The sequence below is a fragment of the Rattus rattus genome, chromosome 4 (assembly GCF_011064425.1).
Source record: "Rattus rattus isolate New Zealand chromosome 4, Rrattus_CSIRO_v1, whole genome shotgun sequence".
NCBI lineage: Eukaryota > Metazoa > Chordata > Mammalia > Rodentia > Muridae > Rattus > Rattus rattus.
Genome location: NC_046157.1, coordinates 2,361,855 through 2,386,519, shown reverse-complemented (window position 1 = coordinate 2,386,519; position 24,665 = coordinate 2,361,855). Strand labels below are relative to the sequence as shown.

General features: G+C 49.8%; 1 protein-coding gene across 1 annotated transcript; it reads left to right on the top strand.

The window, feature by feature from the left end:
- Window positions 1-380: 380 nt before the first annotated feature.
- On the top strand, window positions 381-24,521 carry Ppil2 (peptidylprolyl isomerase like 2). The gene is made up of 20 exons (XM_032899841.1): window positions 381-466; window positions 1,735-1,784; window positions 5,512-5,557; window positions 8,041-8,103; window positions 9,829-9,880; window positions 13,977-14,028; window positions 16,111-16,202; window positions 16,754-16,843; window positions 17,407-17,482; window positions 18,599-18,759; window positions 20,037-20,112; window positions 20,283-20,389; window positions 20,761-20,850; window positions 21,164-21,197; window positions 21,691-21,808; window positions 22,756-22,812; window positions 23,453-23,525; window positions 23,615-23,677; window positions 23,809-23,945; window positions 24,257-24,521. Exons 1-20 carry the CDS (start codon window positions 435-437, stop codon window positions 24,351-24,353), a joined length of 1,566 nt encoding a protein of 521 aa, XP_032755732.1. The 5' UTR covers window positions 381-434; the 3' UTR covers window positions 24,354-24,521.
- The last annotated feature ends 144 nt before the right edge of the window (window positions 24,522-24,665 follow it).

Below are 24,665 nucleotides of genomic sequence, written 5' to 3'. Positions count from 1 at the left end.
CGCTGAGCTAAATCCCCAATCCCAAGAGTTGAGACTTGAAATGAGTTGAGAGAAAAAGATGGACATGGCTTTGGAGAAGAAGGTGTAAAAGGTTGAAGGCCTTTAGATACAGAGGAAGTCATGTCTGAGCGAGTCTGTCTAGCATAGTATGGACTGAACAAGTAGCCAGACAGTGTACAGATACGTTTTCGAGGGCTTGGGGGAGGCCAACGCAGTTTGGTGGGAGACAGGAAAAGCAGACTCTACTCAAAGGCAGCAAGCCTCAGACTAGCTCAAAGCCAGCATCCAGCATGTACCCTAGGAACCTGGGAACCACAATTCCCAGAATGCCTAATTCTAACTTCCGGTGCCTGGCGCGTCGAATTCCGGAAGTAGTTGAGAAAGCGGAGGCGCTAGAGTCTGAGTGTCTGCTGTGATCTCGGTTCGTCGCCACCATGGGGAAGCGACAGCACCAGAAGGACAAGATGTAAGTCGGCCCGCGTCTCTTGTCTCATCTCGTCGAGGTGCTGAAGGTTCTAAAAGCCTCATCTCTCACAGGCGCGGTATCGTCCCTCACCGCAGCCTGTGCGGGCCAAGGCGTTCTGCGGCCGGACTAACTTCTGGGCTTTTCCCCTACCGCTTCCTTTTTTGCCTCGGAGTTGGTTGTCTACCATGCACAGCCAGGTCCGCTTCGTCCTGGCTCGAGCCTGTCAGCCTTCACACAGGCAACAGCCTTCTAGTTGAAGACTTGCAGGCCGTGCTCCATGTTCCCCTCCCATTTGCTACTGTACTTTCTGTTTTCTGCTCTCTCTTCAAACTAGTTATAGTCGGATGCCCCCCGCCCCCAACTGCTTGCAAGGATACCTTTGACTTCAGTATTGCCGGATCTAGTATCCAGCTCTTCAGCCCTGGGTCTTCTTCCCTTTCCAAAGTCAGCCTTTAGTGGGATCTTACATTCACGTTGTATTTTTATCTGCGCACGATCTCTGTTTCATCCCTCTTTGCAGGGCTTCCCCTCCCCTTCTCTCCCTCATCTTTGTGGTGGATCTGTTCTGATAGTCTCTCTTGCTCTAAGTCAGCAGCTTTTTCTCCACTTGGAAAACTTACAGCTTTCTCAAAACTGGTATACTAAAAGGGAACTCGGTAATTTTCACACCTAAGCCTGCCATAGGACATGCCCTATTCCTAGCCTAGCCCAGTGGTTACATAGAGGGTCCCTGATTTACTATGTATAGACTGAAGACAATTCTCATCCTAACGTAGTAGAAGCATACACAGAGCAACTGGAGCCATGTTAGATCATGTCTCGATCCTGCTCAAACCCACCCACCAGCTTCCCATCACACTTAGACTTGATCATGGACTCGTTTGTGATTTGGCCAGTGCCTTGATTCCGTCTGTCTGCTCCTATGTACCTCACCACACTCTCCTCTGCTATCTCCTTTCTGGAACACATTCAGTTTGTCCTGCCCCAGCCTCAGTAAGAAAGACTCCTGTAAAGGGCTTCCCTCCCCAGGTCTTTGTATGCCTAGCGCTTTCCCCCTGTCAGAGAGGCTATAAATCCAGTTTATTTCCTTCTGGACAAGGCACTGTTGATGTCTCTTTATCCTTCCGACTCTTGTGCTTCTATGTGCAGTGTCAATGCAGGTGTTTAATGTGTCTTTGCTAAGTGAGTGGGAGTTCTGTCATAAGTTATTTCTACAGCTTCTGTCTGTCTGCGACAGGACCCAATAACATATACTCTGTCTTCCTCAGGTACATCACCTGTGCCGAGTACACTCATTTCTATGGTGGCAGGAAGCCAGGTAAGGGGATGCTCATGGTCCTGAAGAATGCCAGCTTCCAGAACGATCCAGAATGATCAGAACACTGACATTATAGTAGATAACTTGGCTGAGTCTGGAGTTGTTAAATAGGACATATACTCAACATAGTACAGTATACTTCCATTTTAGAGGAGAGGTTTAAAAATATAATTTAAAATGACCTTTTCTCTAGGAAGTGCTACAACCTTATTCTTTATAGGAGGAAAAAAAGGAAGGTTAGTACCCAAGGAAGTTGCCAAGGCTGTAGGAGAAAGGATTTATTTATTTTATGTACATTGGCATTTGGCCTGCATGTGTGTCTGTGAAGGGTGTCAGATCCCCTGGAACTGCAGTTACAGATGGCTGTGAGCTGCCCTGTGGGTACTGGGAACCTGGGTCCTCTGGAATAGCAGCCAGTGCTCTTTTTTTTTTTTTTTTTTTTTTGGTTTTTTTTTGGAGCTGGGGACCCGAACCCAGGGTCTTGCGCTTCCTAGGCAAGCGCTCTAACCACTGAGCTAAATCCCCAACCCCGCAGCCAGTGCTCTTAACTGCTAAAATATCTCTCAGCTCCCTCATATTTTTTTCTCTTTTAAAGATAGTCTTAGCGGGGTTGGGATTTAGCTCAGTGGTAAGCGCTTGCCTTCAAGCGCAAGGCCTGGGTTGGTCCCCAGCTCGGAAAAAAAAAAAAAAAAAAAGGAAAATCAGGCTGGTCTTGATTCAAGATCCTTCTGCTCTGCCTCACTAGTCCTGGAATTACAGGCATATGTCCCTGTGCCCAGTCATAGTCACAGTTGTAATAATTGGTAACGAATACATGCTTTAAAGACAAAATTCTATGTGCTGGGTTGATCGTGATGCACACCTTGAATCCCAGCACTCAGAGGACAGAGGCTGTTTTGAGGCCAGGCTAGTCTACAGAGTGAGTTCTATGACAGCTAGGGATACACAGAGAAACCCTGCTTTGGAACAACAAACACAAATATTGTATATATTCCCAGCCCACCTATTTGTGAACTTACGGTTTTGTGCCTGCATGCCAGGTAAATGCTTTACTATTCAGGTCCTTTTCCAGCTCAAGGACATGTGTTTTGGTCTTTTGTCTTTTTTTTTTTTTTTTTGTATCTTTACATTTTCAAAATGTTGGAGATCAAATCCAGGCCCTTGCATATACTAAGCAAATGTTCCATTACTGAGCTACACAGTCAGTCTTTAGTATTTTTTTTTTATTTATGATTTTATTATTGGGTATACGTTCCAGAAATTGAACTCAGATGGTCAGGTTTACATGGTAGGAGCCTTTATCCACTGAGCCGTGTTGCCGACCTTCTGAGATTTGTTTTGTTTTACTTTGTAGGTCAGGCTAGCCTATACTACGTAGCCCAGGTAAACCTTGAACTTAAGATTCTTTTATGTCAGCTTCTTGAGTGCTGGAATGACATGCATGGACTTCCACTCTTGGGTCATGTTATCTCCTTAAAGATTCGCTTATTTGATGTGGATGAGTGCCATGTCTGTATATGTCTGGCTAGGAGGCCAGAAGAGGCACTGGATCCCTCGGGACGGGAGTGATGGACAGTTGTGAGCCACCGTGGGGACGGGAGTGATGGACAGTTGTGAGCCACCGTGGGGATTTTGGGAGCTGAACCTGGATTCTCTGGAGTGCTCTTAAGCACTGAGCCATCTCTAGTTTGCTCTCTCTCTCTCTCTCTCTCTCTCTCTCTCTCTCTGTGTGTGTGTGTGTGTGTGTGTCTGTGTGTGTGTCTGTGTGTGTGCGCGCGCACAGGTTTTGTTTTTGGTTTTTTGAAGGTGTCGGTTTTTCTGTGTAGCCTGTCTGTCCTAGAATTCACTCTGTAGACCAGGCTAGTTTTGAACTTAGAGATTTGCCTGCTTCTGCCTCCCAAGTGCTAGGATTAAAGGCATGAGCTAACATGCCTGGCCTTGATTTGTGATTTGATAATATCAAAAGATGCTATGTGAATCCAGGTGTTGTGGTAAATGCTTTTAATTCCTGGACAGCCAGAGCTACACAGAGAAACCCCATCTCAAAAGAGTAAACAACAGGGTTGGGGATTTAGCTCAGTGGTAGAGCGCTTGCCTAGGAAGCACAAGGCCCTGGGTTCGGTCCCCAGCTCCAGAAAAAAAAAAAAAAAAGAGTAAACAACAATAAACTGGTACTGCATGTGTCTGTACGTGCAGGTGGGTGCACATGTGTCTGTACGTGCAGGTGGGTATGCATGTGTCTGTACATGCAGGTGGGTACTGCACATGTTTGTACATGCAGGTGGGTACGCACGTGTCTGTATGTGCGGGTGGGTGCTCATGTGTTTGTATGTGCAGGTGGGTGCGCATGTGTTTGTACATGCAGGTGGGTACGCACGTGTCTGTACGTGTAGGTGGGTGCTCATGTGTCTGGAGGTGCAGGTGGTTGTGCGTGTGTTTGGAGGCTAGAGGTCAACATTGCCTGTCATCCTCAATTGATAATTATCTTAAAAACATCTGTGTTTTCATAATATTTTGTGTTACTTTTTATTTAAGACTTGTTTATATGTATGCATGTATGTGCATTTGTCCACATGTGTACACGCCTCTTGCATGTGGGTAGTACCCTAGAGTCCAGAGGAGAGTGGGAGCTGGGAACCCAGCCCTGGTCTGCTACAATAGCATTAGGTACTCTTAACCTCTGAGCTGTTTCTCCAGCCCCTTGTTTGTTTTTGAAACAGGATCTTCATGTGGCCTTGGCTGCCCTGGAACTCACTGTGTTGATCAAGCTGGTCTTGAACTCATAGAAATTCACTTGTCTCTGCCTCCAACCGCTAGGATTAAAGGTGTTCTTCACTGCTCAGCCCGTCTCGTGTTGAGACAGGGTCTGTCACTAAACCTAGAGCTCACTAATGGGCTAGACTGGCTTGTCAGTAGTTCCTTCTGTTTCTACTTCCAGTGAAGTACACTGGCCCACTGAGACATCTCTCTAGTGTCTGTTTTTAGGTGTGTGCTTGCGTGCATGCGTGCATGTGTGGACACCTGTCCTTAGAGACACCTGCCTTAGAGGCCAGAGGTGTTAGGTTCCTTGGTGAGTTACCAGCAGTTGGTTGTGAGCTGTGACTGTTAGGAACTGAACTCAGGTCTTGTGTAAGAACGGAATGTGTTCTTAATTACCCAGCCCTCTTTCTAGGCCCCTACCAAAAGATTTTTTTTCCGAGATAGGGTTTCTCTGCATAGGCCTGGCTGTCCTAGAACTTGCACTGTGTGCCAGGCTGGCCTTGAATGCAGAGATCTGCCTGCCTCTGCCTCCCATGTGTGGGATTAAAGGTGTGTGGCACCACTGACTAGCAACTACCAAACGATTCTTGATATAGGCTGGGAGGTATGCACCTAGTTTATAGCATATATAAGGCCCTGGACTTGATCTCTAGCAACACATAACACACTCTTCTCTCTCCAAACAACAGCAACAATAGAATTTATAGCAATAGAGTTTTTTTGTTTGTTTGTTTTGTCTTTTGCTTTTGAAACAGGGTTTCTGGGTGTACAGTCCTGGCTGCTCTGGAACTTGCTTTGTAGACCAGGCTGCCCTGGAACTCACAGAGATCCACCTGTCTCTGCTTCCCTCTCAAGTCCTGGGGTTAACGGAGTTGCCTGCCTGCCATGGTGATGTGGTTTTAATGGTAGCTGCACAAAGATGAAATATTTTCCAAATAGGTTTTCTTTTTTATTTCATCTTAAACAGATATCACACAGACAAGTTTTCGCCGCTTACCTTTTGACCACTGCAGGTAAGAGCTTTAAAGCCTTCTATTTTCCCTTGGCTCTGTTGAGTAACATTTCTCCCAAAATGCGTGTGTGTGTTTTAAGGTAAGGTCTTCTAACTGTAGTTTGGGCTGACTTTGAACTCCTGAATCTCCTGCTACTGCCTCTCAAGTATTAGGATTACAGGCTGCCATACTTGCTTATGGAATGTATCTGCATAGACATCCTTGAACTTTTGATCATCCTTGAACTGAAAAATTCAAAATTTAAAATGTCCTCAAATTCAAAACTTTATGAAGCCTGATGTAATACTAAGAAAGTTAGGGAGCTGGAGAGAAGGTTCAGTGGTTAAGAGCGCTGACTGCTCTTCCAGAGGTCCTGAGTTCAAATCCCAACAACCACATGGTGGCTCACAACCATCTGTAATGGGATCTGATGCCCTCTTCTGGTGTGTCTGAAGACAGCTACAGTGTACTTGTATATAATAAATAAATAAATCTTTAAAAAAAGAAAGAAAGAAAGAATTGGAACATTTTAAATTTTAAGTTTAGGGATGCTCAACATGTACCATTTTTGTGAACTTGACCAAACTCTGAGGTGTATGCATGGTTATGTTTGTGCCTCTCAAGACCCCTTGAACTGGGAGAAAGTGGACCCAGCCATGAGGACAGTGCATGGGTATTTACCACGTTGTTTTTAGCCTCATTCATACCTTCTGAGGTTGGGTCGACTCTCTTGTTAAGTGTATTTTATGGCTGAGAGGACCAGTCTTAGAAGAATGGCGTCACCTCCGGAAAGTAGTTCTTGTCCCAGATTAAGTAGCAGCAGCAATAATAGTACCAACTCCAGTAGGCCCTTCTTTCCTTCCTCGGGACTCAGGGATTGGTGGGAAGGGGAGGGTAGCGCTCATGCAAAGCTGTCAGGTGTTGCGTTGAGGCTTAATGGCATGTGGGCCATTGTCTGAGACCCAGCAATCACCACATACTGTTCCTCTCAAGGGGAGGCTGGGGAGGGGTGCCGTAAGGTAGGGAAGTCTAGTATGTTGCTGTCCCTTCCCTCCCAAGTTCTAATCTGAATGTCAGGTGACTCACTTGAGGCCTGTCAGCCAGATACCACAGTGCACTGAGAAAGGGAGAGAGGCAGCAGCACGGGACACAAAGGGAGCAGACTACAGTGCAAGGCCTGGATATGGTTTTAATCCAGATATTGGACCTTGCTATATCTGGACCACCAGGAAAACCCATGCTGTGGTCATAGAAGGTGTCCCTGGGCAGGGCTCCCTCCTCAGCGCTCCTGTTGGTTGGTCATCAGCCTTGTTGGAATGATACTTTCAGTTTAGCCTGATCTTTGAAAGAGCACCGCTTCTGCTCTTGGTTCTTGTGCCTCTGGATGCTGCTCCCCAACTGGTCCCTGTGAACAAGCTCCCCACTGTAACCATGGGACTGGCTGCTGCTGCTTCTGCTCCAGACACCTACTGGCTAGTTATACTCAGAGGGTTTTGTTGGTGGTGGTTTTTATTGTTTCGAGATACGGTTTCTCTCTGTAGTCCTGGCTGTCCTGGAACTTGCTGTATAGTCTAGACCAGGCTTGTTTCGAACTCAGAGAGCCACCTAGCCTTTGCCTCCTGAGTGCTGGGAATAAAGGTATGTGCCACTCTGCCCCGCCAAAGGTTTTTTTTTTTTTTTTAATTTTGTTTTGTTTTAAGGTTTATTTATGAATATGACTCCAGAAGAGGGCATCAGATCCCATTACAGATGGTTTTGAGCCACCATGTGGTTGCTGGGAATTGAACTCAGGTCCTCTGGAAGAGCAGTCAGTGCTCTTAACCGCTGAGCCATCTCTCCAGTCCTTGTTTTTTTTTTTAAGATAGGGTCTGTATGCTGCCCTGGCTTCTGGCTGACCTGGAACTCCATATGTATACAGGCTGCCCTGGAACTCCATATGTATACAGGCTGGCATTGAACTCAATATGTATACAGGCTGGCATTGAACTCAAGAAGACTGACTTGCCTCTGCTCCACAGTAGTAGAATTAAGGGCTCCAGACCAGGAGAGGAGGAAAAGCAGTGGCCGTGGTAGCTGAGGCTGCTGTAGACCTCCACCCCAGTCGCATCTGCATCCGCATGTGGAGGGGTGGAGTCATGCAGTCGCATCCGCATCCGCATCCGCATCCGCATGGGGTGGAGTCGTGCTGTACACCACAGGGGCCTCACTGATGAAGTCTTGGGTGGGGGAGGGTAGCTCTGGGGATGAAGCTTAGTCTGACTGATATGCAGGGATCTAGAGAGGGAATCTCAGTCTTGCTTCCTCAAGGCCACCACAAGACACCTCTCCTGTGACATGAGGTGGGCTGCAGCTGCCCCAAGTACTGAGGCTCCTCCTGGGACAATGACTTATCCTTAGTGGTGCGACATCAGGGGCAGAGGGTACTGGAACTGTGGGCAGGGTTGTGGGGACCAGAGCATGCTCAGTGTGCCCAGAAGCTGATGAGGGATCTCTGTTCTTTTCAGTCTCTCTCTCCAGCCTTTTGTCTACCCAGTCTGCACCCCGGAAGGTGTCGTCTTCGACTTGCTGTGAGTTTCCTCTTAAATTTTTAAATTTCTTCATCTGTGTGTGTGTGTGTGTGTGTGTGTGTGTGTGTGTGTGTGTGTGTGTATGTGTATGTGTGCGTGTGCGTGTGCGTGTGTGTGTGTGTCTGTCTGCCTGCCCACCCACCCAAGTGTGTGATATCAGGTGCATGTATATGTGGAGGCCAGAGGTCGACCTGAGAGGGCTCTCTCTGTTGCTCTCCACCTGAGAGTTTTGAGACAAGACCTTGTCAGTGAACCTGGCACTGTCAGTTAGACTGGCTGACCAGCAGGCTTCGGGTTCCACCTGTCCCAATGAGTCTAGCTCCTACTAAAGTTACAGATGGGTGCTGTCTTCAGCTAGCTTTTTTTTTTTTTTTTTTAAAGATATATGTATGTATGTATGTTTGTATGTGAGTACACTGTAGCTATACTCACCATCTGATCCCATTACAGATGGTCGTGAGCCACCGTATGGTTTCTGGGAATTGAACTCAGGACCTCTGGTAGAGCAGTCGGTGCTTTTAACCGCTGAGCCATCTCTCTAGCCCTGTGTCTGGCTTTAACATGGTTCTTGGAATACAAATTTCAGTCTTTTGTGCTTGCATAGAAAGTACTTTATCCACTAAGCTGTCTCTCCCCAGCACTCTACATTTAACTTTGATTTAATAAATATGCTAGATTCTTGGTACCAATTGGAGAAAGGAATGTTGAGTTTGTGGCTCTAAGCAGGGTCAAGGTTGCTAAAATCTTGTCCCTAGAAATCTCATGATTTCTGAGTGAGCCTCTTTGGTACCTGGGAGGGACAGCCAGGCCTTCAGGGAATGGCAGAAGTGCTCTGTGACCTCTGGCAGGCAGCACTAGCTGGCAGATGCTGTGGCAGTGCTTGGAGTGAAGATGAAGCCTTCTCCTCTGTGTCTTAGCACCAGCTCCTTACCTGCTGTGGACTAGAGAGATGATGAGAGCAGAGCTATGATGGGAGGCACACAGTTCCCAGCATTGTATTCTGAAGCCCTGTTTATGTTCTAGCGAAACTTGTTTTAGATCCTAAAAAAAAGGAAAATACTTCAATAGAACAATTTACCACAATGGTCTCGCTATCCAAGATCATCTGTGAGTGCTTATTCCCTCTTGGCCCTGTACACAGACTTCTTTTGTGGGTGCAAGGGGAGTCTCGCTGTATTGCTCAGGCTGGCGTTGAGTATCTGGGTTCAGGTGACTGCCCGGTCTCATAAATCTCCCAGATAGCGAGGCTTACACCATGCGTCTCTCGGGGTCACTCTGCATGGCTGCTGACCCAGTGTTTCGTTATATAGACATACTCACGTCTGTGTGCCCTTTGCCCAGTTAGAGTTCTGGTTTGTATGTAACTGCAGTACCGCCTGCTCTCCACTGTCACCTGGGCACCGCCCTAAGGCCTCAGGTGTTGTCACTGCCAGCTGTGCTGTGTGCTCTGGTGATCTTTTTCTCTTTTCCTTTTTTTTTTTTAAGATTTATTTTTATTTTATATGTGTGGATGTTCTACCTGCGTGTCTGTGTGTACACGCGTGCAGTACCTATGGGAGCAGGGAGAGGAATGGATTCTCTGGGACTAGAATTACAGATGGTTGGTATTGTCATGTCATGTGGGTGCTGGGAGCTCAGGCCCTGTGCAAGAACACCAAGTGCTCTTTGCTCCTGAGCCATCTCTCCAGCCCCCTGGTGACACTTTTTGTTCTCTTTTCCTATCAGGAACATTGTCCCATGGCTTAAGAAGTATGGGACCAATCCGAGCACTGGAGAGGTAGGTGCTCACGCAGAGCCTGCTCCGCTCCTGGCTGCTTTGTCTGTGTGTGTCTCATGCACTCCGTGTGGAGAACTGCACAGAGCCTGAGAGAGACAGTCTGCATTGTCCAGAGTGTAGCCTCTGTGTGCACATCTGAGTACGTATGTATGTATGTATGTATGTATGTTGACACTCTGTACTTGCAGAGTCTATTCTTGGATTCAGTCCCCCATGTTCATAAAGAAGTATTTGTGGAAGGTTGTATGTGAACTGATCTGTATGCTTTTTCTTGTCATTGTTTCCTATCAGAGAATATGTGTTTACCATTTATATTGTGGTAGGTAGCAGGCAATCAGGAGATGGCTTAATGTTGATGGGAGGCTACATGTAGGTTCTGGTCAAATGCTACAGCATTTTATGAGGCTGGAATATTTATGGACCTCGGTATCCTGAGCAGTCTTGGACTGATCTCCTGTGAATGTACACCATTGTCTGTATCTTTCTTTGCTGGAGACAGGGTCTTACTCTGCAGCCCCAGCTGTCCTCTCACTCACGGCGGTCCTGCCTTAGCCTCCATGTCAGGCTGCATGCTTTCCCTTGAGTTGGATCACAGTGGGCAATTCACCTGTGTCTTGCTCTGTGCTCTGCCAGATGCTGGGGAGCCTCAAGGGTGTTAGTGCAGAAAGCACAGCTTTTTCTGTGAGACTGTTGGTTTAAAAGTTTATATTTATTTGCTTAATTTTGAGCACGTGTGTGTAAGCTTGTATGCACATCTACGTGGGTGCATTTGCCACAGCACAGGGTTAGAGGGCAACTTGTGGGATTCAGTTCTCTCTTCCCACCATGTGGGTTCTAGGGATCTAACTCAGGTTGGCAGGCTTGGTGGCAAGTGACTTCACACAAGCCAGCTTTGGTCCACTGTCTGTCTGTGGCTGGGCTATATTGGAACTTCTGTCATGCAGAAGTACAGAGAATGGCCCCATGCACATTTCTTGAGCACATAAGACTATTCTTCTAGGACCATTGAGTCAAAAGTATGTGCTTTGTCAGGTGTCATAGCTACTGGCCAACTAACTGCCCTTCAAAGTTGTTTGCATTTTAACCCTTAAAAAGAGTGTGCAAAAGAAGATACTTCTCATCTATGACCTTGACAATTCTAGGTATAGTCTGGGCATTTTGTTGTTGTTGTTGTTGTTTTGTTTTGTCTCGCCTTGTTTTTTGAGATAATGTTTCTCTGTGTAGTAGCCCTGGCTGTCCTGGAACTCACTTTATAGACCAGGCTGACCTTAAACTCAGAGATCTACCTGCCTCTGCCTCCCGAGTGCTGGGGTTAAAGGTGTGTGCCAGCATTCCTGTCTCAGCTTGTTTTTTTAAATGGGTGGAAAGAAAGCCAGTCAGCTAAGTCATTTGCTATATGACCTGAATACAGGTCCAACACTGGGGCTTCTGCCACTCAGAAGAATATTTCTAGATTGTAGCTCCTTCTGTAGTCTCACTGTCTACGCAGTTTACTAAGTAAGCCTCTAGGCCCTTGGTTCCTCTGTGTCCGAGGTCTGCCTCCTTTCCTTCTGTGGGCCTTGGTCTTCATCTTTCAGCAGTACCTGTTAAGGCACCAACTTGGTATGTGCTGGGTCTGACATGGGAAGGGGCAGTCAGGTCAGGTGGCTACAGTGACTCAGGGAAGGATGGGAAGGAGAGGGAGTAATGGGCTGAGATGTCTCTTCAGAGCTGTTGTGTTTAGTCCTGAGGACAAGAGAGATGACAGTATTTAGGTGCCATATTGGGGAACCTTCATGGCCCTAGACTTAGTCTGGGTGGGTTGGAAGCCCAGGTAGGGTCATTACCTGATCCATATTGAGGACAGCTCTGCATTTGTCAGGAAGGTGCTCTAAAGGAGCCTAGTGGGCCTGGGGAGAACTGTCAGGGATCATATGTTTGTCTGGGTGAGAGGCAGAGAGAAAGGAGAGAACTGTGTCACCTAGCCCAACTTACCAAGAGCTTCCTGAGGAGTTGTTACCGTCCTGATCATCTGTAAGGGCTGGTGGACTCTGGTTTAGGGTCTGAGGCCAGGGCCATTGTGCTGCTGGTGCCAGTGTGACCGATCTTACCATGATTACCTCCTTGAAGATTCCCTTTTGAAGTAAGGTCCCACCCACAGGTTTGTGGGGGTTGTAAGCTTTGGAGGAACATTTCCATGCAGATCTAGGGAGTTGTTAATGTGTTGAGTATGGTGACCCTGTCTCCCTGTTAGAGTGGGTCAGATTCCTCCTTCACTTCTCAGCCTGCGAGCAACATTCTCTTGGCAAGAACGCTTGGGTGAGGGCATCGCTCAGTCGTGGAGCTCCACTCGTTCCCTTGCAGAAGGCTTTGGTTCACATTTTCTGTCACCACCCCCCCAAGACAAAACCCAAAACACACACTTACAAAGTCCCAAACAAAACAAAACAAAAGCATTCAAGGCTCGAATCTACTGGGTGGCAGGAAGCTGGTCGTAGTCTTTCTGGTTCTGGTGACAGTCTGGGATGGTGTGGGGTCCTGGGGACTTTCCAGTGTAGATGCACATGCTGCCAACCTGCCTTGTCCCTGTTCCAGAGGAGAGGGGCACTGTGCTACACACGGGGTCTCAAAATGTTTCTCTTCAGTGGCCTGGGTTAGACGTCTACCTCTCGAAGTGGTTTGCTTTTCTTCCTTGGTGACCCACACTTGAATGTGGCTGACAACCCTGAAGCTCCAGGATCCAGGCTGGGATAACATCGCTTACTGGGGTCCTCATTATGAGGTCCCTGCCTTAGCTTGTAGTTTGTTGTGCTCTGCCTTGCTGACCTGAGGCTGTGACAACCTAGGGATGCCACCCCGGAGCTCCCTGCTGCAGCCTGCTCTTTGACGTCTGTTAGTGTTGTCTGCCACCTCTGTTCCCAAGATGCTGCCTCTGCTGCTTTGTCTACAGTTTTCCTCAGGAGCTCTACCTCTCTCTGCTGGACGTTGCTACGGTTACCCCTGGGTGCATCTTAAGTTTGTAATCTGCATCACAGGTGCTCTTTGGGACATCAGATCTTGTTATTTGACTGTTTTCTGCAACTTCCAAATTACATGTAGCTTTTATTTTGGTCACAGCTAGAAGCTGGGGCCATTTCCTTTGTTCATGGAACCCCGCAGGGGTGTGTTCTGTTTAACACTCCTCGTCTGCGGGCATGCTGAATCCTCCCCTGTTGTACCTAAGTCTTTACCCATGTTAAGCACGTGTGAGCTCTAGCATATACCTTTTCCACTTTCAGTGTTTTGTTTCCTTTTAAACACTATTTGTACCGTAGTATAAGCAGCATACGCAGGTGCTCTCACGAGCTTCGTTACATTTATTTGTTTTGTATTTGTCTTAGTATATGTGTGCTTACAGTGCGTGCGTCAGGGTACAGCTTGTGGGACTTCTCTCTTTCCTCTGTGAAAGTCAGGCTCTGATAAACACCTTCACCAGCTAAGCCTGTATTTGACATCCTACTAGTGGTAGACATACTCATTTTTATTTTACTTAGTAGCTTTATTAATTATTATAATATTATGATGTGGGTGTTCGAATGCCATGGTGCAAATGTGGGCAGAGGACACCTTCAGGAGAGTTGGTTCTCTCCCTCCACTGTGGGTTCCAGGGATTGAGTTCAGGTTTTCCAGCCTGCGTGAAGTAGCCCTATATGAAGTCAGATGTTCAGACAAGGGCTAGATATGGAGCTCAGTGGCAGAGCACACACTTCATACATAGAAGGGCCTGGGTTTGGTAGCTGTCACCAAAAAGGAAGTTCAGGCAGTGTAGAAATACATACCAATCTTTCTTCCACACCCTCCTCGTTTAGCCCAGTGACTACCCCCCCTTACCTTGGTGGTGTCTGTGTGTAAATCTGGGGATCTCACGCCTGGGGTGTACAGGTGCGTCAGTGAGCCATTCTGCAGGCCTCGGGAGTCCTGGCTGTGTCTTGGAGACTCCCCAGAGAGAGTTCTGTTTTCCTGTAAGCTGCAGAGGGTCAGTTGTGCAGAGATCTTTCTGTTCTGTCCCTGTGGCTCTGTCTTGGTGGCCTCTGTGTTACTTCACCCCTTATTCATTGTTGTTAATTATGTCTTCCAGAAACTTGATGGGAAGTCCCTGATTAAGCTGAACTTTGCGAAGAACAGTGAAGGTGAGAATCCCTTTTATACCCAGCTCCAGGACTGGCCCATAGAGACCCCAAGCTCCTACTCTCACCAACTTTGTGTCTGATAATCAGGCATTCCTTTCCTTTCTCTTGTGGTTGGAGGTTGAACATGGGGCTACACATGCTAACCCGGCATTTATCGCAGGCTCATCTCTAGCCTCTCTCGTTCCTTTCTGACACTCGCTTTTGGTTTTCCATATGTCACATGACTTCCCAAAGGTCCAGGTGGTTTAAGGACAGGTGGGTCCCACAAAGGCAATTAGGCTGTTTTGAGCTGCCAGTGCCATAGTTGGGCCCTGTGCATGAGCCTAGGTGAAGCTGGGCTGTTCATGACTGGAGGTGGAGGTTGCTTGGAGCCAGGCCCAGGGTGGCCAGCCCATCCGTGGTTGTGGGGTTTGGGAAGCATTCCTACTCCAGAGCAGACTGTCACCCCTCTGCCTCATTTGGAGCCTCCTACTCTGAGTTCCCTCTGTGGCCTCTTGTTGCCTTTCCAGATAATGCAGCTATAACTATAGCTGCTGTGCTCTCGTCCTGGGGTCTGATCGATCTTTGTGGGCTGGGCTAAGGGGTCTCCTTTTCACTCTGGTACAAATGCCATGGGCGAGGTCGCTGTCAGTGCTTACTGGGTGTTTTCCAGGGAAATGTTGCAAGCATAGGGAAGGGCAGGCATCTTTCTTCATTGTCTGAGATACAGCAACCTTGGGTTCATAGGTCATATGTGTCCTATATTGAGCAGGTTGTCCTGTACTATCTGCCTGGAGATGTGCAGGTAGGGGTGAGATGCGTGTGCATGCGTGTGTGGCTGTGTGCATGCATGCAGTCCTAAGTGAGAAGAGCTTCCGTTGGGGGCAGGATCTAGCAAAGGATGACCAGTGCATCAGGTGTCCTCTCTGTTCTAGACAGGGTTAAAGGAAGGGAGGAGGGCGCCAGGAGGACACCCGCTGAGGGCAGCACACAGGCCTGAGAGGAGACTGCAGACCTGGGACCATTCCAGACCGAGGTGTGCCTGAGGGTGTCTGCATGGCAGGAGTCTAACGCTGGAAGCCGTCTCATACACCCTAGAGGCTGGCACTCAGGAGGCTGGGATCTCTGTGTTTTTAAGGCCAGATGCTCTACAGAGCAAGTTCCAAGACAGCCAGAGCTACATAGAGAACCCTGTTTTAAAACAAAACAAGAAAAACATAATGACTTATATCTTAATAATAGCACGTGACATGAAAAAAAAATGAATAGGAATTTCCTGGTCACACCAAATATATGCCCAGTGGTTGAGTGGTTAAATTTCCTTTTCTCCTTTTCTTCAGTGTGTATATGCGTGCGCTGAGTGAGCTTGTGCGGGTGATTTTTTTTTAAACTGAGATTTTTAGAATTCTATGTAAATGCATGTGGGTAACATGAGTGTTTGCTCCCACACTCCACTGTCTGTTGGGTCTCTGCGGATGGAAGACCATCTACTGGGGCTGGCTAGCTGAGTGGAAAGCTAGGTGAGGAAGGCCAGGAGATGGAGAGTGGTGGAGATGGGACTCTGGGAACATCAGCCTTACCCTGTCTGGCATGGCTTTAGGAGGAGAAAGTGGTCGCCTCAGCCAGTCTCGAGGCTGCCAGGCTGTTCTGCGTGAGGCAGCAGGGCTTTGGTCTAGTGAATGAACAGGAGCTGGTTAATGGTGTCGGCATGGAGCCGAATGGCTGCCCTCCTGGGGTTCCCAGGTCTTGGTGTCTGGCCTACGGTTTGCCGTCTTCCTTTTCTGACCACTACTGATTGTTCCATCTCTTTCCTTCTCTGTCCTCTGTCCCATCATCCCTCTCTCCCGCCAGCCTCCCTGCTTCCCTCTCTCCTTCCCTGTGGTACTTGTTGGCTGTAGAACTTAGCACCTGCTAGGCAAATGCACTGCTCCTCCTCATCTTCAGAATTCACTTTGAGACAGCGTCATGGTAAATTGTCCAGCTGGCCTTGCACTCCGTTCTTCTGCTTCCGTTTTTGGGTAGCTACAGTTAAAGTATGTGTTGTTATGATTGTTTACTCAGAGCCCTTAAGGGCCACTAGCCCTGCGTGTGCTCTCTCTCCAGGGCAGTACCACTGTCCAGTGCTGTACTCCGTGTTCACTGACAACATCCACATCGTGGCCATCAGGACAACTGGCAATGTCTACACCTATGAGGTAGACCCCCTTGCCCTTGCAGTGAGTGGGACTCTCTAATGTTGGGCCCTCACATGTGCCTGGCTGAGTGCTGAGGGAACCAGGAGCAGTGAGCACGAACTTGCCTGTCCTCGTGGCCTTCATAGCCTCCAGCACAAGACACCATCTCTAAAATAAAGTTAGGTGATGCTGGTGGCCTTTGGCCCTGAAACCCAGGCAGGCAGTTTGGGCTCCATAAGCAAGGAAGGGTTCCTTGTACCCTGGAAGGTATCCCCAGCGTGGACCAAACTCTGGAAGGAACATGGGAGCAAAGGGAGATAGGAGGAGGACAGGCTCTAGGAGGGAGAAGGTACCAGGTCGGCAGGAGGGACAGGAGCCATCTCCATTCCTGGCTCAGTCTAGGATGAGGACAGGACACGATGCAGGAGAGCCCACGTCGGAGCGCTTGCCTGAAGCAGCTGTCTCCGCCATTGCAGATGAGAGCACCTGAAACTGAACCCAGAGTGGCTCTGTGTGCTCCTTTACCTCATACCTGTTCCAGAAGGAACCGTGATTTCTCTGTCCTGTTCTAGGCAGTGGAACAGCTAAACATCAAGGCCAAGAACTTGAGGGACCTGTTAACTGATGAGCCCTTTTCCAGGCAAGACATCATCACCCTGCAGGTAGGTAGCTTCACAGACAGGGCCTCACCTTGACCCTCAGCGCCACTCTGCCCCCAGCTTTCCTCACCAGGCTTGGTGGCTTCTCTTCCACTTCCTCACAGCCACTGAGAACCATGACCTCTGGCTCTCACCTCCCCACAACTGTCGTAGGTGTCAGGACACTTAGGCTGCTCCCAGAGCAGCATCTGCACAGCTGTCCCCATGGTGGGGTGTGGATGGCCTTGAGAGAGTGTAGGCTAGCATAGAGTTACACGACGCTGTGGCTTGTTCCTTTCTGACGGAAGCTTGGTCCAGTGGCTTCCTCGCCCACATCCTGTGCTACCTGGCAGCAAGCCCCACCCCCTGTTTTGTGGTCTAGAGGCAGGGCACACTGCTTGATGAGCAGGTAGGCGGTCTGTGCTCTGGACTTGCACCTCTGCTTGTTACCAGGTCAGGGCGCAGCCTTCTTCCCTGTCTCACACCGTAGTCCTCGCACGGCTCAGCTGCAGCCTCTTCCCTGCAGGCACCTGTCCAGCCTTCAACACAGCCCAGTTGTGCTTCTGAGTGTTCTCTTCCTCTCACAGGACCCCACCAATTTGGACAAATTTAACGTCAGCAGCTTCTTCCATGTAAAGAATAACATGCGAATGATAGATCCAGGTATGGACACCTAAAGGCTGCTGTGAGTAGAGCACAGGGTCTTGGCCAAGCCCTTTCTTCTTGGGGGCCCAGACACTGCGGGGGGCTCCAGAGTGGCTTTTGCCTAACTAGATTTAAATTTTGGGAAATCTTGACTATCGGGAAAGTTGCTGTATGGATGCGGCTGTTCTTAAGTTTGCAGCATTCCTCCTGCACTCGCCTTCTAAGAGCTGGCATTACAAGCATGCACTACCTTGTCTGTCAGACGGTTAGAGAAGCAGCTGACTGTCCTCTTGGAAACACTGACACCTACCTTTCCCCAGCTCTGGTGGCACTGTTTTCTGGATTGCTGTTGGCCACTGTTCTTTCTAGGGCACAGTGACAGAGGGCTGTAGGTGAGACTGGGTGACATCAGACTTGTCTAGGGTACAGACTGGGCCCTTGGCCCTCCTGCTTCCTGAGTTTGGTCCATGCCGTTGAGCACACTATGACACACTACAGAGGGGCTGGAGCATCTGAGCTCACTGGTTCCATACCAAGGAGCCGGCCAGACTCATGCCCAGGGCTTAGGTGGCCCCACCTTAGCAGGAAGCAGTACTCCTGATGCTCATAATGAACCACATGTGGACCAGTCAGGATTTAGAGAGGTAGAACACACAGCTGAGGGATAACTGAGCTCCGGAGACCCAGAGGCCAGGACTTGGGAGGCTCACTGCCCAGTAAGTTAGAGCCTTTGGCCTAGCAGGCAACATGTGACCTTCCTTCCCTTGAAATAAACACTTTTAAATCCACAAAAGCAAAACATCATTGTGAGAAGGTTGCAGTGTAGCTGATAGAGAGAACGGGGTGACTCCTGCTGACTGTGAAGGACATCCCTTCAGCCCTTGGGCCAAGCACCATAACTTCTGTGGGCCCCCACTCTCACCCCCCAACCCCCGCCCCTTGCTGCACTTCCTAGCGCTGCTGCCAGACCATCAAGGGCGGTAAGTTATGGCTGTGCTAAGGCCAGACAGAGAACCTGCCCTAATCAGCTCTCAGGTTGCTGCTGCTCATGTGGCCAGCTCCTTCTCTGTTCCTGTTAGCTCATCTTGAAACTCTGGGACCTTGGCTGCCCAGTTCCATTATACTGTTTCGTAGATGAGGAAAAGGCCAAACAAGACCCATCTTATTATTTGAAAAATACAAATGCGGAGACCCGAGAGACGCTACAGGAGCTCTACAAAGAGTTCAAAGGAGATGAGATTTTAGCAGCTACCGTGAAGCCACCTGAGAAGAAGAAGGTGGACCAACTGAATGCCGTGAGTGGGGCACTCTGGCTCTGCCTCTGAGCCATGAAAGATCCCAGGGAAGGTGCTGACAGGACCTGGAATGTATTTTGTGCCATGGTAGATGGGATCCTCCCAGTATTGTGGGGCCCTCCAGGGCTGCTGGGGTGACTGGACCCCAAGCAGATCAGAATGGAGTAGCACACTCTCGGGCTGGAGGAATAGTTGGCAACCTGGGTCCCATGGCAACAGTGGCTCAGCAGAATAGGGCTGCCTTGTGCTGCGGCCTTGACACAGGTTTCAGTGACCAAGCTACCTGCTGTCTTTGGTGTTCCAAAGACATTTCAGGACAGAGATACGAGGGCTCGTATTGCCGCTCTGTGATGGCAGGGAGGGCTGGGGTTGCTATAGCTACCAAGGTCCCAGACCTTACCTGGGCCTCACCTGGGTCCAGCATGCTTGTCTGCCCTACCCCCATCTGCAGCTGTAGTGTTGGAATTCCTCCAGCACCTTTAGCCAACAGGTGCTGTCTTTCTCCCGTGTAGGCGGAGTCTGGAGAGCTGAGCCATGGGGAAGGCAGAGGTGGAGTCTCCCACGTAGGGAGTTACTCAGGAAAATTTAGAAAATTAAAGTTCATCTATAATTTTCTAATCTAATTTTTCATACTTCTGGGTATTACCGAATTGTAGAGCAGTCTTCTTTTGTTTCCCTTCCCCCAGTATAATGAAGAAAATACATTTGTTCCGTGTACTGTTGCATATAAAAATAACATGGACTAGAGAGACGGTTAAGAACACTTGTCTTTGTGAAAACCCAGGTCTGTCTCCCAACACTGACATAGCAGCTCACTATCCAGGGGATCTGACTCCCTCTTCTGACCTAAATCAGCTGGTGTTGGTGATGTATATACCTTTAATCCCAATGAAGAGGCAGAGGCAGGCAGATCTCTGAGTTCAAGGCCAGCCTGGTCTACAGAGTAAGTTCTAGGACAGCCAGGGATGCACAGAAAGAAACTCTTACTCTCAAAAAACAAAAACAAAAAGGCTTCAGAAAGAAACTTACGAGTGCCTTTGAGGCATATCCTGGGAGAAGGCGACATTAGTGTGGCAGGCAGTTCTTCCTGTCTTGACTTACTGTTAGGTGTGACCTAGAGAGTGGCCTCACTCCCTCTCTGGGTCCCAGTGATCTGGTTCTCTGGTCTTTGCCGGCCAGTTGGGCTGGGCTCTCCCTGTGCCTGTGGGTGGTGGTTAGGGGGGCTGCACTTGAAGAGAGATAATGGCAGGGGGTGTAAGCACGTGGCTTTCTTGCAGGCCCACTACTCCACAGGGAAGGTCAGTGCGTCCTTCACCTCTACCGCCATGGTGCCTGAGACCACGCACGAAGCAGGTACTGGCTGTCTCTCCCTCCCGCTCACTTGCCTTGCATCCCCACTGGTGTTCTTCTCAGAGGTGGGCGCCCCTGATGGGAGGCGCATTAGTGCTGATGTGCTGTGGCGGGCCATAGGGCCTGAAGGGAGGAGGTGCAGGGCAAGTGCCGAGCTCAGGACTTGTTTGCAGCTGTCATTGATGAAGATGTCCTGCGCTACCAGTTTGTGAAGAAGAAGGGCTATGTGAGGCTGCACACCAACAAGGGTGACCTCAACCTCGAGCTGCACTGTGATCTGGTGAGTATGATGGCTGTTCTCAGGCGGTTTGGGAGCAGCTGGGTAGGCAGGCCTTAAGTGTGGAGCTGTGGTAAGGTTGCTTTTAAGAAATCCTGCCTGAATCTACCTGAGAACCAAAGGGCCCTGACTTCCTTCCCTGGAGTCCCTTTAGCAACATACCTCCTTGGTAAGTAAGTGTATGTGCAGATCGTAGAAAAGGACCGTGGCACTCTGTCCCCCACGTGTCTGTCATATGGCTGCAGGACTCCGTGGCCCAGCTCTCAGAGGTCAGACTGAGCCAGAGTCCCCAGACAGGTAGCTATGATGAAGTCTGCATGGCATGTGCCTCTGCTGCTACCTACTGCGCCTCATAGTATTGTGATATTTTGCAGACACCAAAAACCTGTGAAAACTTCATCAAGCTCTGCAAGAAACAGTATTATGATGGTACCATCTTTCACAGGTCCATCAGGAACTTTGTGGTGAGTGCTACAGGTTGGTGTGGCCATAGATGCTTGGTAATATGGGCAATGTCCAGGAAACAAACAGGCTCGTACTTGCCCTGTTCCTGATACCCTGGCCATGTTCGGCCAGGGTAGGGTCTTAAGGTGTATCTTGTGCCAGCGATCCCGAATCTAGCCCTTCAGTGCTCACCCAGGAGGACCTGGGGTCAGAGAGGAGATCCCTGTCCTCACTGCAGCACATGGCTGTGGGGAGCTTGTCCAGTTAGTAGGCAGGGTGTGCGGGGGCGATAGGCATCAGAGCGAGTGACCTCACTGTGGTTTATTTTTGCAGATCCAGGGTGGTGACCCTACTGGTACAGGCACAGGTAGGTGCCAATGTCAGCCCTGTTCTATTGGAATAATAAATATGACTGTTCTAGGGGGCCTGGTAGGGAGTTGGGTTTTAAGTTCTAGGTGTGTAATTTTCCAGACTTGGGGGTGGCTGGCCACTCAGTGACTGGCCTTCTGACCTACCTTGGGCATGCCCCTTAGTTTTCCCACAATACCAGTTCATCTTTGCTAAGCCCCAGGACCTACCATCACAAGACAGGGAGGTGAGGTTCTCAGAACCCACCTGCTCACAGGTCTGGCCATGCCCTCCTGTCATGCAAGAAGGTAGCCCCATTGCTCCTACAGGGCAAGCCTTCAGCTACATGGGCCAACTATGACTTGGACCCATTTGCTGGAATGTCGTCTTGTAGCCCTGGGCCCACAGGTGAGATAGCAGCTTGTATTTAAGACACTGGGATCTAGGAGTCATCAAGGAGGCTGCCTCGAGGCCCTGTGGCTGACCACTGACTGTGCTTCTCTCTGTTCTAGGTGGGGAGTCATACTGGGGCAAGCCTTTCAAAGATGAGTTCCGTCCCAATCTTTCACACACAGGCCGTGGGGTGCTCAGCATGGCCAATTCAGGGCCCAACACCAACAAGTCTCAGTTGTGAGTCCATGTCCAGCTATTTTTACTCATCTGCTGGGGGTAGTGTTCAAAGGACCTAAGAGTTCTCTCTCAAAATTGTGCTGGACCTAAGTCAAATCCAGTCAAAGTACTGCACACCTAGACTAAGCCTAGGTCCCTTCAGTAAAGGAGCCCAAGTCAGCTGGTCCAATAGCATTCTGAGCTGAAAGCAGTACTTACAAGTAGGTACCAAAGGCTTCTTTGGGTAGACAGGTAGAAATGGGAGTGTGCACACCTGAGGTGGAGACAGTCAGTCAGTCAGTCAGCTGTCATCCTTGGTTCCAGAGTGAGGTCAAGACTAGCATGGTCAAATGAGTCCTGGTTGAACAGCAGTAACAGTCGTGAGACTAAGTGTCCGTAGTGTGGGCCTGATGCTTTCCACACTTGCTTGGTGCCCCTGCTTGCTGGGTGAGGCAGTCAGGCTGGGGTGCTGTCCTGTTGGTGCAATAGGACTGTCCTCTTGCCACTCAGGGTAGGGACCTCACACTTCCTGCTAGGATTGCAGGTGCTCCCCCCCTTGTCTCATGTCATCTAGCCATTTGCTGTCACCTGTTTAGTCTACAGTCTAGAGCTTCTTCCAGACAGCACACGTCTGGACTGTACTTCACCTTGGAAGCCTGCCTCAGTCCTCTCCCCCTGGCAGGGCTCACGGTGGGGTTGAGTCAACCCATTTCCTTCCCCCAAATAGTCTAACGACCACGCTCAAGCCGCCTGCCTCTCCTGCTTGCCTTCCATGGGAGGTTGGCAACCATACTCTGGCTTTCTCCTGAGAACCAGAGGTCTGCATTTACCTGTGTGGCCTTGGCAGACAGGCAGTGGGCAGGAAGCTACAAGCTGGGAAGGGCTTCTACTGAGGAGCAGTCATCACTGGACGAGAGCACACCGGTGGGACAGCCTGCTGCTTCCTAATCTTTCCTTCCTTCCCCCAGCTTCATCACCTTCCGGTCCTGTGCTTACCTGGACAAGAAGCACACCATCTTTGGACGGTAAGAGCAGATGCTGTACACATTCGGAGTACAGTGTGGGCTTCCCTGCCTTTCCCAAACCTGGTATTATCCCCTCTTATTGCCACTACGGACTGTGGGTATTTCTATGGGGGAAGGCCTATGGGGCCAAGGAGAGGAGACACCCAGGCAGCACTAGCTCATACTTCCTCTCAGGGCACCGTTTGGAGGCCTGAGCCACATTGCTTTCTCCTCATCCACTAGTCTAGGGTCAGCAGATTTTCCCAGAAAGGCCCAGATGGTATTTTTGCATTCCGTGCTGACAGTTCAGTTATGGGGGTGTGGTGGGGGTGGGGAAGCTGGGTACAGTGGTATTCTTAGCACTTGAGAGTTCTTGGCCTGTTTCAGTTAGTGAGTTCAAAGCCAACCTGGTTTATATAAGATCCTGACTCAGCAAACCGGGGAAAGGAAGTATAGAGACCAGGACTGAGGCTCATCCAGGAACGCTTCAGTCACCAAACACGGCTGGGTGTGGTGTGCTGCTCACCTCTCTGTGGTGGCTCACCCTGTCCTGTATCGTGACTACTCTGCCAGTCACTTCATGGTAGGTCTCACCTCTGCCATGATGCTCCTCTGCTCAGGGTACTCGGGGACCCAGCCAGCTCTTGTCCCTCTGCTGCAGGGTTGTCGGGGGCTTTGACACGCTGACAGCTATGGAGAATGTGGAGAGTGACCCCAAAACTGACCGCCCTAAGGTATGCGCTAAGGGAGAACAGAGCACCACACCCACGAGGTGCTATTTGGCAAAGTCTACTGCCTGCTCACGTAGCCTCTCTGCCACCAGGAAGAAGTGCGCATCTGTACCACTACGGTGTTTGTGGATCCCTATGAGGAGGCCGACGCCCAGGTGAGGAGGGGGCCACGCAAGTCACGTCCTTGGTGGTTAGGGGCAGAAGGGCACACTCAGAGGCTCTCCCTTCTATATGGGGGTGAGAAGATCCACCCTGGGTTCTGTGTGACAGTCTTGCTACCTCCCAGATTGCCCAGGAGCGGAAGAAGACACAGCACCAGGTGGATCCAGAGGCCAAGGCCAAGACGAACCAGCCCCAGCCTGGAAACCAGGGCCCCCAGACATACCGCCAGGGGGTGGGCAAGTACATCAACCCTGCAGCCACGTGAGTGTGATTGATGGGTGGCATCTCCCATATCCCCCTGGAAGCTGGGACCTCTCCTCACAGTGCTTCACAGTGACCAAGTAGTGGCCGGAGCAGCACAGGCCAGACTGGAGACTATGGCTAAGGGTCCTGCCTGCCTCGTGAGGTTCTAGACAAGGCCCCTGTGCAGCCCAAGGATGGTACTGGCTCGACTGTGGAGCAGCACTGTGTGGAGAGGGGGCTTCTGAAGGGAAGGCTGTCTGTGCAGAGCTCACAGCATAGGCTCCTGGCTCTTCTGTGGCAACTGGAGTATTTTTTTTTTCATGTCTCAGGAAACGAGCAGCAGAGGAAGAACCATCCACCAGCACAGCCATCCCCACAGTCAAGAAAAGGCCCAGTCGGGGCTTTGGGGACTTCAGCTCCTGGTAGCAGCAGGCTGGCCTCAGGGATCCTGGTAGGGGTGCAGGGCTGTGGGCCTCCAGGTCTGTCCCTGAGCCCTTTATCCTTGCCATCAGTTTGGGCTGTGAACCAATAAATCTGTTGCCTATGACCTGGGTCCAGTTTGGGCCCCTGGGACTCCTGGCATCCCCTTCCTCATCTGGTGCCAGTGGTCTCAGTCGGCCTCAGTATGGCTGTGTGCCCATTCAACACATTCCTTGGCCAGTGCTACCATTTATGTGTCCTGTTAAAAATGGAGATTTTCAAGGGGGTCTCTATAGTCTTAGCATTCAGGATACCAAG

Coding starts and splice junctions, on each gene's coding strand:
- Ppil2 (XM_032899841.1), top strand. CDS start 435: ATGGGGAAGCGACAGCACCAGAAGGACAAGAT. Junction 20,113..20,282: donor TGAGACCACGCACGAAGCAG/GTACTGGCTGTC, acceptor ACTTGTTTGCAG/CTGTCATTGATGAAGATGTC. Junction 23,946..24,256: donor TACATCAACCCTGCAGCCAC/GTGAGTGTGATT, acceptor TTCATGTCTCAG/GAAACGAGCAGCAGAGGAAG.